The sequence below is a fragment of the Oncorhynchus nerka genome, linkage group LG3 (genome assembly GCF_034236695.1).
Source record: "Oncorhynchus nerka isolate Pitt River linkage group LG3, Oner_Uvic_2.0, whole genome shotgun sequence".
NCBI classification, from domain to species: domain Eukaryota; kingdom Metazoa; phylum Chordata; class Actinopteri; order Salmoniformes; family Salmonidae; genus Oncorhynchus; species Oncorhynchus nerka.
In genome coordinates, this window is record NC_088398.1 from 74,159,119 (window position 1) to 74,175,150 (window position 16,032).

The 16,032-nt window shown below is 43.8% G+C and overlaps 1 protein-coding gene across 5 annotated transcripts in view; it reads left to right on the top strand.

Moving 5' to 3' along the window:
- LOC115115956 (lysine-specific demethylase 6A-like) overlaps nt 1-16,032 on the top strand; it is an 87,535-nt gene that overhangs the window by 13,911 nt on the left and 57,592 nt on the right. For 3 of the 5 annotated variants that reach the window (XM_065015769.1, XM_065015757.1, XM_065015762.1), the window contains exon 6: nt 11,016-11,136. In XM_065015769.1, the coding sequence (XP_064871841.1) occupies nt 11,016-11,136 (121 nt within the window). Of the gene's footprint in view, nt 1-7,831; nt 7,877-11,015; nt 11,137-16,032 lie in introns of all 5 variants that reach the window. The other 2 variants (XM_065015745.1, XM_065015750.1) reach the window with 1 other exon arrangement.

Consider the following 16,032-nt stretch of genomic DNA (forward strand, 5'->3'; position numbering starts at 1 on the left):
GCTTCTAGTTCTGACAGTGCAGTAATAACTAACAAGTAATATAACAATTCCCCAACAATGACCTAATACACACAAATCTAAATGGGTGAATGAGAATATGTACATGTAAGTATATGGATGAGCAATGGCTGAGCCGCATAGACAAGGTGCAGTAGATTGTATAAAATACAGTATATACATATGATAAGTAAATGTAAGATATGTAAACATTATTAAAGTGGCATTATATAAATTGGCATTGTTTAAAGTGACTAGTGATCCATTTATTAAGTGTCCAGTGATTGGGTCTCAATGTAGGCAACAGCCTCTCTGTGTTAGTGATGGCTGTTTAGCAGTCTGATGGCCTTAGACAGAAGCTGTTTTTCATTCTCTCTGTAAATTCTGTTTATCAGTGCTGCCATTGCTTTGTATGACACTTGTTTTTCTAAGAATGTTGCTATTTACTGCCTCTGTCAATTGTAGGTCAGACATAGCCCAGAATACTACTTACAGTAAATATAGAAGATTTGATATGCAGCAAGACTAGAGCCTGTTTGAGTTTTGGGCGGGGGGTGGAATGAGGAAGTTAGGTGGCTGACAGTTCAGGGAAAGGAAATCCTTTTACGTTCATACACTTAAGTTAGGATGATGAAAAGGTTAAAGCGTGGGGAGAGGGCGTAGTGTGATGGGGGTGCGACCAGTCTCAACGTCAACAGTGAAGAGGCCATTCCGGGAAGCTGGCCTTCTAGGCAGAGTTCCTCTGTCCAGTGTCTGTTATTTTGGCCATCTTAATATTTTCTTTTTTATTGGCCAGTCTGAGATATAGCTTTTCTTTGCAACTCTGCCTAAGAGGCCAGCATCCTGGAGTCGCCTCTTCACTTTTGACGTCGAGACTGGTGTTTTGCGGGTACTATTTAATGAAACTATTTAATGAAGCCACCAGTTGAAGACTTATGAGGCATCTGTTTCTCAAACTAGACACTCTAATGTACTTGTCCTCTTGCTCAGTTGTACACCGGGGCCTCTTCTCTTTCTATTCTGGTTAGAGCCAGTTTGTGCTATTGTGAAGTTAGTAGTACACTGCATTGTACAAGATCTTAAGTTTCTTGGCAATTTCTCACATGAAATAGCCTTCATCTCCCAGAACAAGAATAGACTGACAAGTTTCAGAAGAAAGTTATTTGTTTCTGGACATTTTGAGCCTGTAATCAAACTCACAAATGCTGATGCTCCAGATACTCAATTAGTTGAAAGAAGGCCAGTTTTATTGCTTCTTTAATCAGTACGACAGTTTTCAGCTGTGCTAACATAATTGAAAAAAGGTTTTCTAATGATCAATTAGCCTTTTAAAATGATAAACTTGGATTAGCTAACACAACGTGCCATTGGAACACAAGTGATGGATGCTGATAATGGGCCTTTCTACTAGAGGTCGACCGATTTTATGTGAATGGCCTATTAATTAGGGCCGATTTCAAGTTTTCATATCAATCAAAAATCGCTATTTTTGGACACAGATTTTTATTTAATTTTTTTAATTATTATTTTTTACACCTTTATTTAACTAGGCAAGTCAGTTAAGAACACATTCTTATTTTCAATGACGGCCTAGGAACAGTGGGTTTCCTTGGTCAGGGGCAGAACGACAGATTTTTACCTTGTCAGCTCGGGGATTCAATCTTGCAACCTTACGGTTAACTTGTCCAACGCTCTAACCACCTGCCTTACATTGCACTCCACGAGGAGCCTGCCTGTGACGGCGAATGCAGTAAGAAGCCACGTTAAGTTGCTAGCTAGCATTAAACGTATCTTATAAAAAACAATCAATCAATCATAATCACTAGTTAACTACACATGGTTGATGATATTACTAGTTTATCTAGCATGTCCTGCGTTGCATATAATCGATGCCAATGGGATTCGCGAAAAAGGACTGTCATTGCTCCAACATGTACCTAACCATAAACATCAATGCCTTTCCTGCAATCAGTACACAAGTATATGTTTTTAAACCTGCATATTTAGTTAATATTGCCTGCTAACATGAATTTCTTTTAACTAGGGAAATGGTGTCACTTCTCTTGCAACAGAGTCAGGGTACATGCAGCAGTTTGGGCCGCGAACTGTGTGAAGACTATTTCTTCCTAACAAAGACAGCCAACTTCGCCAAACGGGGGATGATTTAACAAAAGTGCATTTGCGAAAAAGCACAATCGTTGCACGACTGTACCGAACCATAAACATCAATGCCTTTCTTAAAATCAATGCACGGGTTTATATATTTTTATACATGCATATTTAGCTAAAACAAATCCAGGTTAGCAGGCAATATTAACCAGGTGAAATTGTGTCACTTCTCTTGCGTTCATTGCACGCAGAGTCAGGGTATATGCAACAGTTTGGCCCGCCTGGCTCGTTGCGAACTAATTTGCCAGAATTTTACGTATTTATGACATAACATTGAAGGTTGTACAATGTAACAGCAATATTTTGACTTATGAATGCCACACATTAGATCAAATACGGAACGGTTCCGTATTTCACTGAAAGTTTTTTCGAAATTATAGTTTGCGGAATCGACCATATTAATGACCAAAGGCTCATATTTCTGTGTTGTTATGTTATAATTAAGTCTATGATTTGATATTTGATAGAGCTGTCTGACTGAGCGATGCGTACGAGTCTGCTGCTCCCTACCATTCATTCAAACAGCACTTTAGTGCGTTTTGCCAGCAGCTCTTCGCTGTGCTTCAAGCATTGAGCTGTTTATGACTTCAAGCCTGTCAACTCCCGAGATTAGGCTGGTGTAACCAATGTGAAATGGCTAGCTAGTTAGCGGGGTGCGCGCTAATAGTGTTTCAATCGGTGACGTCACTCGCTCTGAGACTTGGAGTAGTTGTTCACCTTGCTCTGCAAGGGTCGTGGCTTTTGTGGAGCGATGGGTAACGCTGCTTCGAGGGTGACTGTTGTCGATGTGTTTCTGGTTCGAGCCCGTCAAGGAGAGGGACGGAAGATATATTTTTACATTGGCAATACTAAAGTGCCTATAAGAACATCCAATAGTCAAATGTATATGAAATACAAATGGTATAGAGAGAAATAATCCTATAATTCCTATAATAACTACAACCTAAAACTTCTTACCTGGGAATATTGAAGACTCATGTTAAAAGGAACCACCAGCTTTCATATGTTCTCATGTTCTGAGCAAGGACCTTAAACGTTAGCATTTTTACATGGCACATATTGCACTTTTACTTTCTTCTCCAACACTTGTTCAATTTGGTTTAAATAATGCAAAAAAACAAGTTTCATTATTCAGAAGCTAGCCAGAACCTAGCCAGAAGCTGGCTAACTAACGTTAGTATTCAGCTAACCACAGTTGGCGGTCATCAGCTATCCTTTAGCTCGAAAAGCTATCGCCAGTTTTGTACAACGCGACTCAGACCAGAGCATACCGGACCTATTTTCTATCCATATCCCCGGATTTCTACCGCAAGCTCTGGACATTTACACCTGGATCTTGCAGCTAGCTAGCTGGTATCCGAGTGAGTATTGGCTTACGTCGGTCCCGGAGCAAACATCAATTATTCTGGAGCTAGCCAGCAGAAGAGTTCCATCAGCCACTCCTGGGCTACAATCACCTATCCAGACCCGTTTTAATGCCGATACGGGGCCCCACCGGGCCTTCACGACTGGACTACCGACGTTATCTACACGAGGGAGTTATCCAACTGGCCACTCCGTCGCGATGTAACCTGAACGCCAATCTGCGGTCCGTTAACCGTTAGCTGTCTTATCGGCTGCTAATGGCTACGCCTACCTGGCTACGTCAACAGCACTGCACCCCCAACAGCAACTCACCCAAGCCTTCCCCATTTCTCCTTGTCCCAAATCCAGTCAGCTGATGTTCTGAAAGAGCTGCAAAATCTGGACCCCTACAAATCAGCCGGACTAGACAATCTGGACCCTTTCTTTCTAAAAAATGATCTGCCAAAATTGTTGCAACCCCTATTACTAGCCTGTTCAACTTCTCTTTCGTGTCGTCTGAGATTCCCAAAGATTGGAAAGCAGCTGCGGTCATCCCCCTCTTTAAAGGGGGGGACACTCTTGACCCAAACTGCTACAGACTTATATCTATCCTACCCTGCCTTTCTAAGGTCTTCGAAAGCCAAGTCAACAAACAGATTACCGATCATTTCGAATCCCACCGCACCTTCTCCAATGCAATCTGGTTTCAGAGCTGGTCATGGGTGCACCTCAGCCACGCTCAAGGTCCTAAACGATATCTTAACCGCCATCGATAAGATACAATACTGCGCAGCCGTATTCATTGACCTGGCCAAGGCTTTCGACTCTGTCAATCACCACATCCTCATCGGCAGACTCGATAGCCTTGGTTTCTCAAATGATTGCCTCGCCTGGTTCACCAACTACTTCTCTGATAGAGTTCAGTGTGTCCAATCGGAGGGCCTGTTGTCCGGGCCGCTGGCATTCTCTATGGGGGTGCCACAGGGTTCAAATCTTGGGCCCACTCTCTTCTCTGTATACATCAATGATGTCGCTCTTGCTGAGTCTCTGATCCACCTCTACGCAGACGACACCATTCTGTATACTTCTGGTCCTTGTTTGGACACTGTTTTATCAACCCTCCAGACGAGCTTCAATGCCATACAACTCTCCTTCCGTGGCCTCCAACTGCTCTTAAATACAAGTAAAACTAAATGCATGCTTTTCAACCGATCGCTACCTGCCCGCCCGCCCAGCATCACTACTCTGGACGGTTCTGACTTAGAATATGGGGACAACTACAAATACCTAGGTGTCTGGTTAGATTGTAAACTCTCCTTCCAGACTCACATGAAGCATCTCCAGTCCAAAGTTAAATTTAGAATTGGCTTCCTATTTCGCAACAAAGCATCCTTCACTCATGCTGCCAAACATACCCTCGTAAAACTGACCATCCTACCGATCCTCGACTTCGGCGATGTCATTTACAAAATAGCTTCCATTACCCTACTTAATAATTTGGATGCAGTCTATCACAGTGCCATCCTTTTTGTCACCAAAACCCCATATACTACCCACCACTGCGACCTGTATGATCTCGTTGGCTGGCCCTCGCTTCATACTCGTCTCCAAACCCACTGGCTCCAGGTCATCTACAAGACCCTGCTAGGTAAAGTCCCCCCTTATCTCAGCTCACTGGTTACCATAGCAGCACCCACCTGTAGCACTCGCTCCAGCAGGTATAACTCTCTGGTCACATCCAAAACCAACTCCTCCTTTGGCCGCCTCTCCTTCCAGTTCTCTGCTGCCAATGACTGGAACGAACTACAAAAATCTCTGAAACTGGAACCACTTATCTCCCTCACTAGCTTTAAGCACCAGCTGTCAGAGCAGCTCACAGATTACTGCACCTGTACCTAGCCCATCTATAATTTAGCCCAAACACCTACCTCTTCCCCTACTGTATTTTACCTTTACCTCCCTTATCTCACCTCATTTGCTCACATCGTATATAGACCTATTTTTCTACTGTATTATTGACTGTATGTTTGTTTTACTCCATGTGTAACTCTGTGTTGTATCTGTCGAACTGCTTTGCTTTATCTTGGCCAGGTCGCAATTGTAATTGAGAACTTGTTCTCAACTTGCCTACCTGGTTAAATAAAGGTGAAATAAAATAAAACATTTGAGGCTAAATTGATTTTATTGATGTATTATAGTTAAAATAAGTTTTCATTCAGTATTGTTGTAATTGTCATTATAACAAATACATTTTAAAAAATCGGCCAATTAATCGGTATCGGTTTTTTGGGTCCTCCAGTAATCGGTTTCGGTGTTGAAAAATCATAATCGGTCGACCTCTACTTTGTACGCCTATGTAGATATTCCATTGAAAACCAGCCGCTCCAACAGTCATTTACAACATTTATCAATATCTACACTGTATTTCTGATCAATTTGTTATTTTAATGGACAAAAAATGAGCTTTTCTTTCAGGAACAAGGCTATTTCTAAGTGACCACAAACTTTTGAACGGTAGTGTATATAAGATTTATGAGAAGGGGGAGATTAATAGAATATGACGATCATCTAAACTGGAGGGGGAAATTATTGTCTAAACACCCAGCAATGATGGTGAATATGCACAGTGCTCACTCACCGGGAATATGGCCGATGCGTTCCACTGGTGCCAATAAGATATAGGCCTACTGTTGTTCGATCAATTAAGTTGAGAATTTTGATAATTAAAAAGCAGATTTGTTTTTAAAAAATTGTGTTTTCTTTACAGCAAGAGCCATTTGCTTTCCAAATGTATGTTTTCCCACGATTACATTTGGTAAAAATTGCAATATGCTTGGCTGGGCCTCTACCTTTCGCTGACAGGTGCAACTCAACAATCGTCTATTTGGTATAACTCACGCACGTTGCCCAAATGACATGCGCTGCCTGCCTTCCAACTGTAGGCAATGCGGTTTAAAACGAGCTAATGATCCTCTGTGTTCAAATCATGCTTCAGTAGTCTATTTTGAATGATTGTATTTATTTATGTATAGACAGAAGTAGGCTATATAATTACTTGGGGAAAGCTTCCCCTGACATTATGGACGCGGCGCCTCTGATCCTATGTCAATCTACTATTCCCCCATAGTAGAAAAGTATTCAATTGGTCAACTTGTCGAGAAAGAAATAACCCAAACAGACTCTAGGACAGTTGTGGGACGATAGATCCCAAATTCATACAACCAGTAGGTCTAGACTACATTAGTACTTAAAAAGCAATGAATCTGATCAGAACATTTAGCTTAATGTTAATAAACTATCATTTATTAAAACGATTAGCGCACAAGGCAGTAGGCTATGCACAAGTGTGCATTTGGCTACTGGACAATGAAAGCAAGTTTTTGGAAGTCTTTATAAAACTATTGCCTCCCACAGATATGGTTGCATTTTGCCTAGGCTACTTTGAAACGAGGTTAAACATGCCTCATATGTAGTGAATCGTTCAAGTAAAAATAAAAATGAAGTAGCTATATGTTTTAAAAATGCCTACAGCCTCCAGCTCGTTGCCTAACCATTTGAATGGCGAATGAGAAGCACACTTTGTAATCATGGCCCCAAAAACTTTTTTTAACACACGATTGCATTTAGAAGTGTTGCGCTATGATTGGGCTTATAAAAGTGTTGTCTGACGGTTTTTGCGTTCTGTCTGTCTGTATGCTGTGTGCATGTGATACATAACGAAGATGCATAACGAATACACACCAATTTAGTTCCTTTAAATTATGCAAATGAACTCGTAGACAGATTTACATCAACTGGTATTTCCATCGATGAATAGGCTAAAAAAGTATTATTTTTGCAATGGGATGTTATTTTTCTCCTGGACAATTTTATTTGTCTGCTCACACTTTGCTTCTGCAGTGGGGTGCTCTGTGTGTGGAATCCAGTGTTCAGTCTTCGTTATCTGTCTCAGCCAGGTAACCAGTTACCAGACCCTGCTGTGTTGTTAACAGTACTGTGGCTCGGTCTCTTCACATGCTTACCTCACTGTTTTCTACCACTTTCCAAGCCTGTAAAGTGTATGGGACGAGCGACTACCACAGATGCCACTATAACCGAATAAGCCTAACTACATCATTTTAAATCACAAAATAAAAAGTACCCCAGAAGCTTTTTACCAAAATACTCTCTCTCCCCATATACCTCTTATAGGGAATATATTACTATACTTTAGAGTTGAAGTTGGGACCTTGTTGAGTAAGTACTTTGCTGTGTAGTGGTGTTAGGCATCTGTGGCATTGCCTGATATTGACTACTGTAGGTGCCCTTTCTCCCTGTCTAGGTCAGTGCAGCTCTCCTCCTCAGAGGCCCAGGCAGGACAGAGAAGGTAGGCCCGCTATGTTGGTTTCCATATGGAGAAATTCCATATGGCAACTTGATGCCATCTTGAATCTACATGTTGTCTAGGCAGTCATTATGCATCTACATTTCAGTAATTCCATAGAGAATAATGCAGCTAGGAAGGTCATATTGCCCTGACTAGGAGCCATCTTGAATCTACATGTTGTCTAGGTAGTCATTATGCATCTACATTTGAGTAATTCCATAGAGAATAATGCAGCTAGGAAGGTCATATTGCCCTGACTAGGAGCCATCTTGAATCTACATGTTGTCTAGGTAGTCATTATGCATCTACATTTCAGTAATTCCATAGAGAATAATGCAGCTAGGAAGGTCATATTGCCCTGACTAGGAGCCATCTTGAATCTACATGCTGTAAAGCCAAGTCGGACCATCACGGTAGAGAACTCCAGTGTCGCCCCCCCAGAGTGCAAAGAACCTTGGCGTGTCCCTGGAGAAACACCCTGTCGTTCTCTGCAAACATCGAAGCAGTGACCTGCTCCTGCAGTTTTATGCTCTACAACATCCGTAGAGTACGACCCTGCCTCACACAGGAAGTAGCACAGGTCCTAATCCAGACACTTGTTCTCTCCTGTCTGGACTACTGCAACTCATTGTTGGCTGGGCCATCAAACCCATGCAACTTATCCAGAACACTGGAGCTCGCCTGGTCTTTAACCTTCCTAAGTTCTCCCATGTCACCCTGCTCCTCTGTACACTCCACTGGCTTCCAGTCGAAGGTCACATCCACTACAAGACCATGGTACTTCCCTACGGAAGAGGAAGAGGAACTGCCCCTCCCCACCTTCAGGCTATGCTCAAACCCTGCACCCCAATCCGAGCACTCTGTTCTGCCACCTTAGGTGTCTTGGTCCTCCCACCCCTACGGGAGGGCAGCTCCCGCTCAGCTAGGACAGCAGAGCCCTGGCCATCTTCCGAAAACATCTGAAACCCTAACCTTCAAACAATGTCTTAAATAATTCTCACCTCGACCTGGATTATATATATATTGTTCTATTGCTAGGTCTTACTGCCCTGTTGGAGCTAGAAACAAAAACATTTCTGCACATCTGTGTACGCAAACAAACTTTGATTAGGGGGCTACAGGGAAGCATGTAATCTGGGTTCCCTCTATGTACTACAACTTACTTTAAACAGCTAGAGGCTACAGAGGAATGCAGCACTATCAAATGTAATGTTACCAGATGTCTCCAACCAACCCTGGTCTGAGAGAGCTACAGGGCTAGAGCTGTGGTCTCCAACCAACCCTGGTCCTAGAGAGCTACAGGGCTAGAGCTGTGGTCTCCAACCAACCCTGGTCCTAGAGAGTTACAGGGCTAGAGCTGTGGTCTCCAACCAACCCTGGTCCTAGAGAACTACAGGGCTAGAGCTGTGGTCTTCAACCAACCCTGGTCTGAGAGAGTTACAGGGCTAGAGTTGTGGTCTCCAACCAACCCTGGTCCTAGAGAGCTACAGGGCTAGAGCTGTGGTCTTCAACCAACCCTGGTCCTAGAGAGCTACAGGACTAGAGCTGTGGTCTCCAACCAACCCTGGTCCTAGAGTTACAGGACTAGAGCTGTGGTCTCCAACCAACCCTGGTTCTAGAGTTACAGGGCTAGAGCTGTGGTCTCCAACCAACCCTGGTCCTAGAGAGCTACAGGGCTAGAGCTGTGGTCTTCAACCAACCCTGGTCCTAGAGAGCTACACAGCTAGAGCTGTGGTCTCCAACCAACCCTGGTCCTAGAGAGCTACACAGCTAGAGCTGTGGTCTCCAACCAACCCTGGTCCGAGAGCTACAGGACTAGAGCTGTGGTCTCCAACCAACCCTGGTCCTAGAGTTACAGGACTAGAGCTGTGGTCTTCAACCAACCCTGGTCCTAGAGAATTACACAGCTAGAGCTGTGGTCTCCAACCAACCCTGGTCCTAGTAGAACAGTAGTCTGGTCCTAGAGAGCTACAGGGCTGGACTAGTAGAGCAGTAGTCTGGTCCTAGAGAGCTACAGGGCTGGACTAGTAGAGCGGTGGGACATATTCCCTACATTAGATAATACAACAGGATTTTGTCAGTAATAGCATAATTATAGTATTATTGGGGTTCAGTCAGAGAACACTTTGCATTGTTTAATGTTCTCCCTCTGTCTCTACCAGTCTGTCTGGCCTGGGGACTGTTTAATGTTCTCCCTCTGTCTCTACCAGTCTGTCTGGCCTGGGGACTGTTTAATGTTATGCCTCCTGTCTCTACCAGTCTGTCTGGCCTGGGGACTGTTTAATGTTCTCCCTCTGTCTCTACCAGTCTGTCTGGCCTGGGGACTGTTTAATGTTCTCCCTCTGTCTCTACCATTCTGGTTTTCTGTTAGCTTGTCTGCTGTGCACTCATTTTCACTGCCAATCTGTTCCAGCCTAGAGAAGCTAATGTGCCTACCACTCTGGAAGGAAGGAATGAATAAGAGAGAGGGAGGGAGCGAGGGATGAAGGATTGGAACAGGGAAAGGAGGGGGAGGGGGAGTGAGGCCAATGGGTTCAGAATGCTTATCCTGTGAGTTTGTGTGTAGTGAGATCAGTGTTTCTACTGTCGTCTCTCGTGCTGTGGCCCTGACATGCGATAGCCTTTGTTTTCACAACTGCACTGTGAGTGAATTGTTTTGGTTTGTGTAGGTTCTTGTAATTGTTTGTTTATGTGTTGAATACGGGTATTTGTATATCAGAGGGGTGAAGCAGTAGAGTGGGTCATGTTTATTTTGCAGCCTATATAGTTTGTTTATGTGGTTTACATCAGTGTTGTTATGGATGGGGGTTATGTTGCCACGGTAACAGAGCTGCTTGCTCTCTTGCTTCTGTTTATTCTCTCTCATTCTCTGTGGCTCAATCCAGAGATGCTCTAGCAAGGCAGAGAGCTGCAGGACTCTTCCACGCCTCTGAATGTAAAATACAAAATGTATTTTACAATAGTAGGAGCATGTCAAGGTTTTTGTTCCTCGATTTTTATCCCAGAAAAAAAGCAGCCTCATTTAACATATTGTTATTTCTACACATTTTGCTTTTGTGATTTTTTTTTTTTTTTTGGGGGGGTGTGTTTTGTTCCATCCTATGTTTAATTCTCTCCTCCTGTTTCTCTCTGTATGCAGGGCGATAAAAGCATTTCAGGATGGGCTCTATATTGACCCCAGTTTCTGCCGAGCCACAGAGATCCACATGAGACTGGGCCTCATGTTTAAAGGCAACACCAATTACGAGTCCAGTCTGAAGGTATGTACTATTAAAGGGCTGATCCCAATTAGTCGACTGCATTTGATTTTTAGTCTATATCACTTCCCCATTACATGTATCATCAGTAGCACGTTTACCGTACTTCCTATCGTTTCTAATCTACGTTTGTTCGATTATGGTAGTTTATGTTAATGCATTCAATTTATGATTATTTTAATTATTCCAGTCTTACTGTTCACATTGTTGGAGTGGACACAGTGTTTTCAGAACCTATGCTACGCTTGCAAGAAACACGTTTTTGTTTATTTTCATTCCATTTACAAGTTTTGTCAATTCAATTTAGTCATTATGTTTAGTTTGGAGCGATTCTGTCAATGTTGAGTAAGGACGCGCACCTGATTATGCATAGAAGTATATAGGCTATCTGGGCTGCGAGCAAATGTATATGGGGATGTGATGGTGTTCCTGATTTGCTTCACCTGCCACCACTAATGACGTGTGGAGCTTCTCAGAGTAATGTTTTCTTCACCTCAAACATCAAGCAAACAAATGCTGTTTTTACATCCATTGAGAATGACAACCAATTCCTCAATGTATTTGAAAAATCTTTCCAGCGCTCTCCCTTTCAAAAACCTCTCAGCGTGAAAGAGAAAAATGTCATGTTCTGATCCAGTGGAAACATCATAGAACAGGCCTACCTGATTACTTCTTGTCAGTGCTTGACTTGAACTGAAATAGGTTCCGGTACTCATTTTGGGTAGTGATGCACCGATATGCCCTTTTTGGCCGATATCCGATATTTTCCTTGCCAAAAAAAAGATACCGATAACTTATATTTAACATTTTAGCTGCCTTTTGAAGCATTCTAGTATAGTTAAATAGTTAACACACATGGACACAGCGGTCTAAGGCACTGCATCTCAGTGCAAGAGGCATCACTACACTCCCTGGTTTGAATCCAGGCTGTATCACATCCGGCTGTGATTGGGAGTCCCATAAGGTGGCGCACAATTGGCCCAGCGTCGTCTGGGTATGGCCGGGGTAGGCAGTCATTGTAAATAAGAATTTATTCTTAACTGTCTTGCCTAGTTAAATAAAGGTTACACACACACACACACACACACTGACCAAAAAGTTATTTTGTTGCCATTTATGTATGTCCCCATTACCAGTAAAACATCATCAAAAGCTATTTCTTTCACTTTGCTTGCTGTGCTGTTTCGTTGTTCAGTTGTTTCATTCTCAACCAGGATTTTTATGGGAATGCTGTTTGGGTCTTTGCTTGTCAAAAAATATACATGTTCAATAACACTATTTGACGTGTCAAATAAGCTTGTTGACCAATCAGGACCTGAATATGACTGCACGTCACATAATAATTTAACGCATTCATGCATTTCTTACGTAGTTATTACACTATCACTCGTATTTCACGTCACAATGATTCATTGATACATATGCCTTGATGATGGTAAAGTTGTCTCGCGCACCTACAGTGCTGGTCATAAAAAAAAAGAAGCTAGCTCATTGATGCAAACAATGTTTTTCCTCAGAAACATAGCAAAACGGCAATCTAGGTGTCATCATCTAAAATAACCCTAATTTATAAGACATTTCTTATTTGATTAATGGTGGCCGGACCCATCTATGTGAAGCTAGCCACAATAAGGATTAGTCACAATAGTGGAGTTTGCATTTAGCCATCAAAATAAAAGTATGACATAATTCTACCTTTTTGTATTAATTTGTATCACTGTCGATGACATACTTTTATTTTGAAGGCAAACCACAAATTCCTCTCTTGTGCCTAATCCTTATTGTGAGCAAATCAAGTGCACTATAAATCTACCGTTGGCATAAAAGAAAGCTACAGCAAAGTTGATCTTGTGAGGTTTCAAAACATTTAAAGCAATGACTAGAGAGAGACGGTCAAAGAATACAGCAAATAGCTGCTGTTTTTGAGTGAATTCATGTTTTTTAGTTCTTACACAGCACTTTCAACACTTTTTAAGACATGAAATGTTTTTCCTATTTTTCCACTCAGTGCTACATCACTCACTGCAGCAGTAATGAATGATCGGAGAAGTGTATCATGAGGCATGTGTTATTATTATTGGCTTGGGTCTTTTTTTAGAATATCAACAATATTGAGAATGTCAACATATCTAGATCTCTGCCTCTCTCTTGAGTCATTTTGTCTTATTTCATCAAACCGTAAGCTTAAAGAATCAGACCAGCTCAATGCATATCGTTGATTCTATTAAAAACACACAGGGTGTGTCTATATATGTAAAAATACACTTTTAAAAATGTAAACCAATCGATTGGTTGAAAGAACAGACAACTTTTGGTCGACCAAGATTTTCTTTAGTCAGGGACAGCCTGCTGATGTATAAAGCCTAGGTATGTATCAGTGCTCTCCTTTATGACAGTCTGTCTCCTATTTCACAGAACAATCTTCCCTACTGGAGTATGTGTAGAAAAGAATAGCCTGTCTGGTGGGTGTGTAGGCCTGTCTGGTGGGTGTGTAGGCCTGTCTGGTGGGTGTGTAGGCCTGTCTGGTGGGTGTGTAGGCCTGTCTGGTGGGTGTGTAGGTCTGTCTGGTGGGTGTGTAGGCCTGTCTGGTGGGTGTGTAGGCCTGTCTGGTGGGTGTGTAGGCCTGTTTGGTGCCATTGACATTGACACTATAAGCTAGGGTGGATCTCTGTGTCTTTTCTCCTCTGTGAAAGTGATACGTCTGAATGTATACTTTGTTCTGCTTTGTTTTGTCCAGACCAGACACGCGCACCTGAGTGCTTCTGAACCAGACAGGGTTAGAGCTGCCATGCATTGGATAGGGGTTGAATGGTGCTATTATTACCAGCAGAGCTTAGAGAGGAGGAGCATGTAGTAGACTGTCTGAGTCTAAAATGGAATGTGGGACGGTGGGTTTACTTGGAATGTGGAACGGTGGGTTTACATGGAATGGAGTGGGACGGTGGGTTTACATGGAATGGAGTGGAACGGTGGGTTTACATGGAATGTGGAACGGTGGGTTTACATGGAATGGAGTGGGACGGTGGGTTTACATGGAATGGAGTGGGACGGTGGGTTTACATGGAATGGAGTGGGACGGTGGGTTTACATGGAATGGAGTGGGACGGTGGGTTTACATGGAATGTGGAACGGTGGGTTTACATGGAATGGAGTGGAACGGTGGGTTTACATGGAATGGAGTGGGACGGTGGGTTTACATGGAATGGAGTGGGACGGTGGGTTTACATGGAATGGAGTGGGACGGTGGGTTTACATGGAATGGAGTGGGACGGTGGGTTTACATGGAATGGAGTGGGACGGTGGGTTTACATGGAATGGAGTGGGACGGTGGGTTTACATGGAATGGAGTGGGACGGTGGGTTTACATGGAATGGAGTGGGACGGTGGGTTTACATGGAATGGAGTGGGACGGTGGGTTTACATGGAATGGAGTGGGACGGTGGGTTTACATGGAATGGAGTGGGACGGTGGGTTTACATGGAATGGAGTGGGACGGTGGGTTTACATGGAATGGAGTGGGACGGTGGGTTTACATGGAATGGAGTGGGACGGTGGGTTTACATGGAATGGAGTGGGACGGTGGGTTTACATGGAATGGAGTGGGACGGTGGGTTTACATGGAATGGAGTGGGACGGTGGGTTTACATGGAATGGAGTGGGACGGTGGGTTTACATGGAATGGAGTGGGACGGTGGGTTTACATGGAATGGAGTGGGACGGTGGGTTTACATGGAATGTGGAACGGTGGGTTTACATGGAATGTGGAACGGTGGGTTTACATGGAGTGGGACGGTGGGTTTACATGGAATGGAATGTGGGACGGTGGGTTTACATGGAATGGAGAGGGGGACGGTGGGTTTACATGGAATGGAATGTGGAACGGTGGGTTTACATGGAATGGAGTGGGGGACGGTGGGTTTACATGGAATGTGGGACGGTGGGTTTACATGGAATGGAATGTGGAACGGTGGGTTTACATGGAATGGAGTGGGACGGTGGAAGGGAGGCTGAGTGGTGAGAGGGTACGAGCAGACTGAATGGAAGGGAGGCTGAGTGGTGAGAGGGTACGAGCAGACTGAATGGAAGGGAGGCTGAGTGGTGAGAGGGTACGAGCAGACTGAATGGAAGGGGGGCTGAGTGGTGAGAGGGTACGAGCAGACTGAATGGAAGGAAGGCTGAGTGGTGAGAGGGTACTAGCAGACTGAATGGAAGGGGGGCTGAGTGGTGAGAGGGTACGAGCAGACTGAATGGAAGGGAGGCTGAGTGGTGAGAAGGTACTAGCAGACTGAATGGAAGGGAGGCTGAGTGGTGAGAGGGTAAAGGAAGGGAGAGGGTAAAGCAGGGGTGGTGCATACCGGCCTAGTGGAAGTGGTTTCCCTCCCTCCTGAAAGAGGGAGGGGGAGAGGCAAGTTGGCTGGATAGAGAAAAGGCATAGAGACGGTTTGTATTTTCATGTAAAAGGAATCAATGAGCCAACCTATGGAAATCTCCAGCCATTTTGCATAAATTGATGTGCTTTTGACAGCAGATACTACTGTATCTACAACAAACACACCCACTCAGTCACTCTCTCAGCAGGTGCTAATGTAGGCAGTGAGGGAGACCGAGGGAGAGGGTTAGGGATCACTAGAGGAATTGATTGGTACATATTAGTCAGCTGATGAGAATCCTTCTTCCTGGGGTGAGAGGGAGATCCTCTACTGCAGCCATCTGCTGAATAGTAATCAGTGACACCGAGAGGGGGAGATCCTCTACTGCAGCAGTCTGGAGAGCTGTAGAGAGGGAGAAAGGAAGAGCTGTATAGAGGGAGAGAAGGTGCAAGGAGGAGCTCTAGAGAGCTGTAGAGGGAGAGAAGGGGCAAGGAGGAGCTGTAGAGAGCTGCTGGAAGATATTATGATG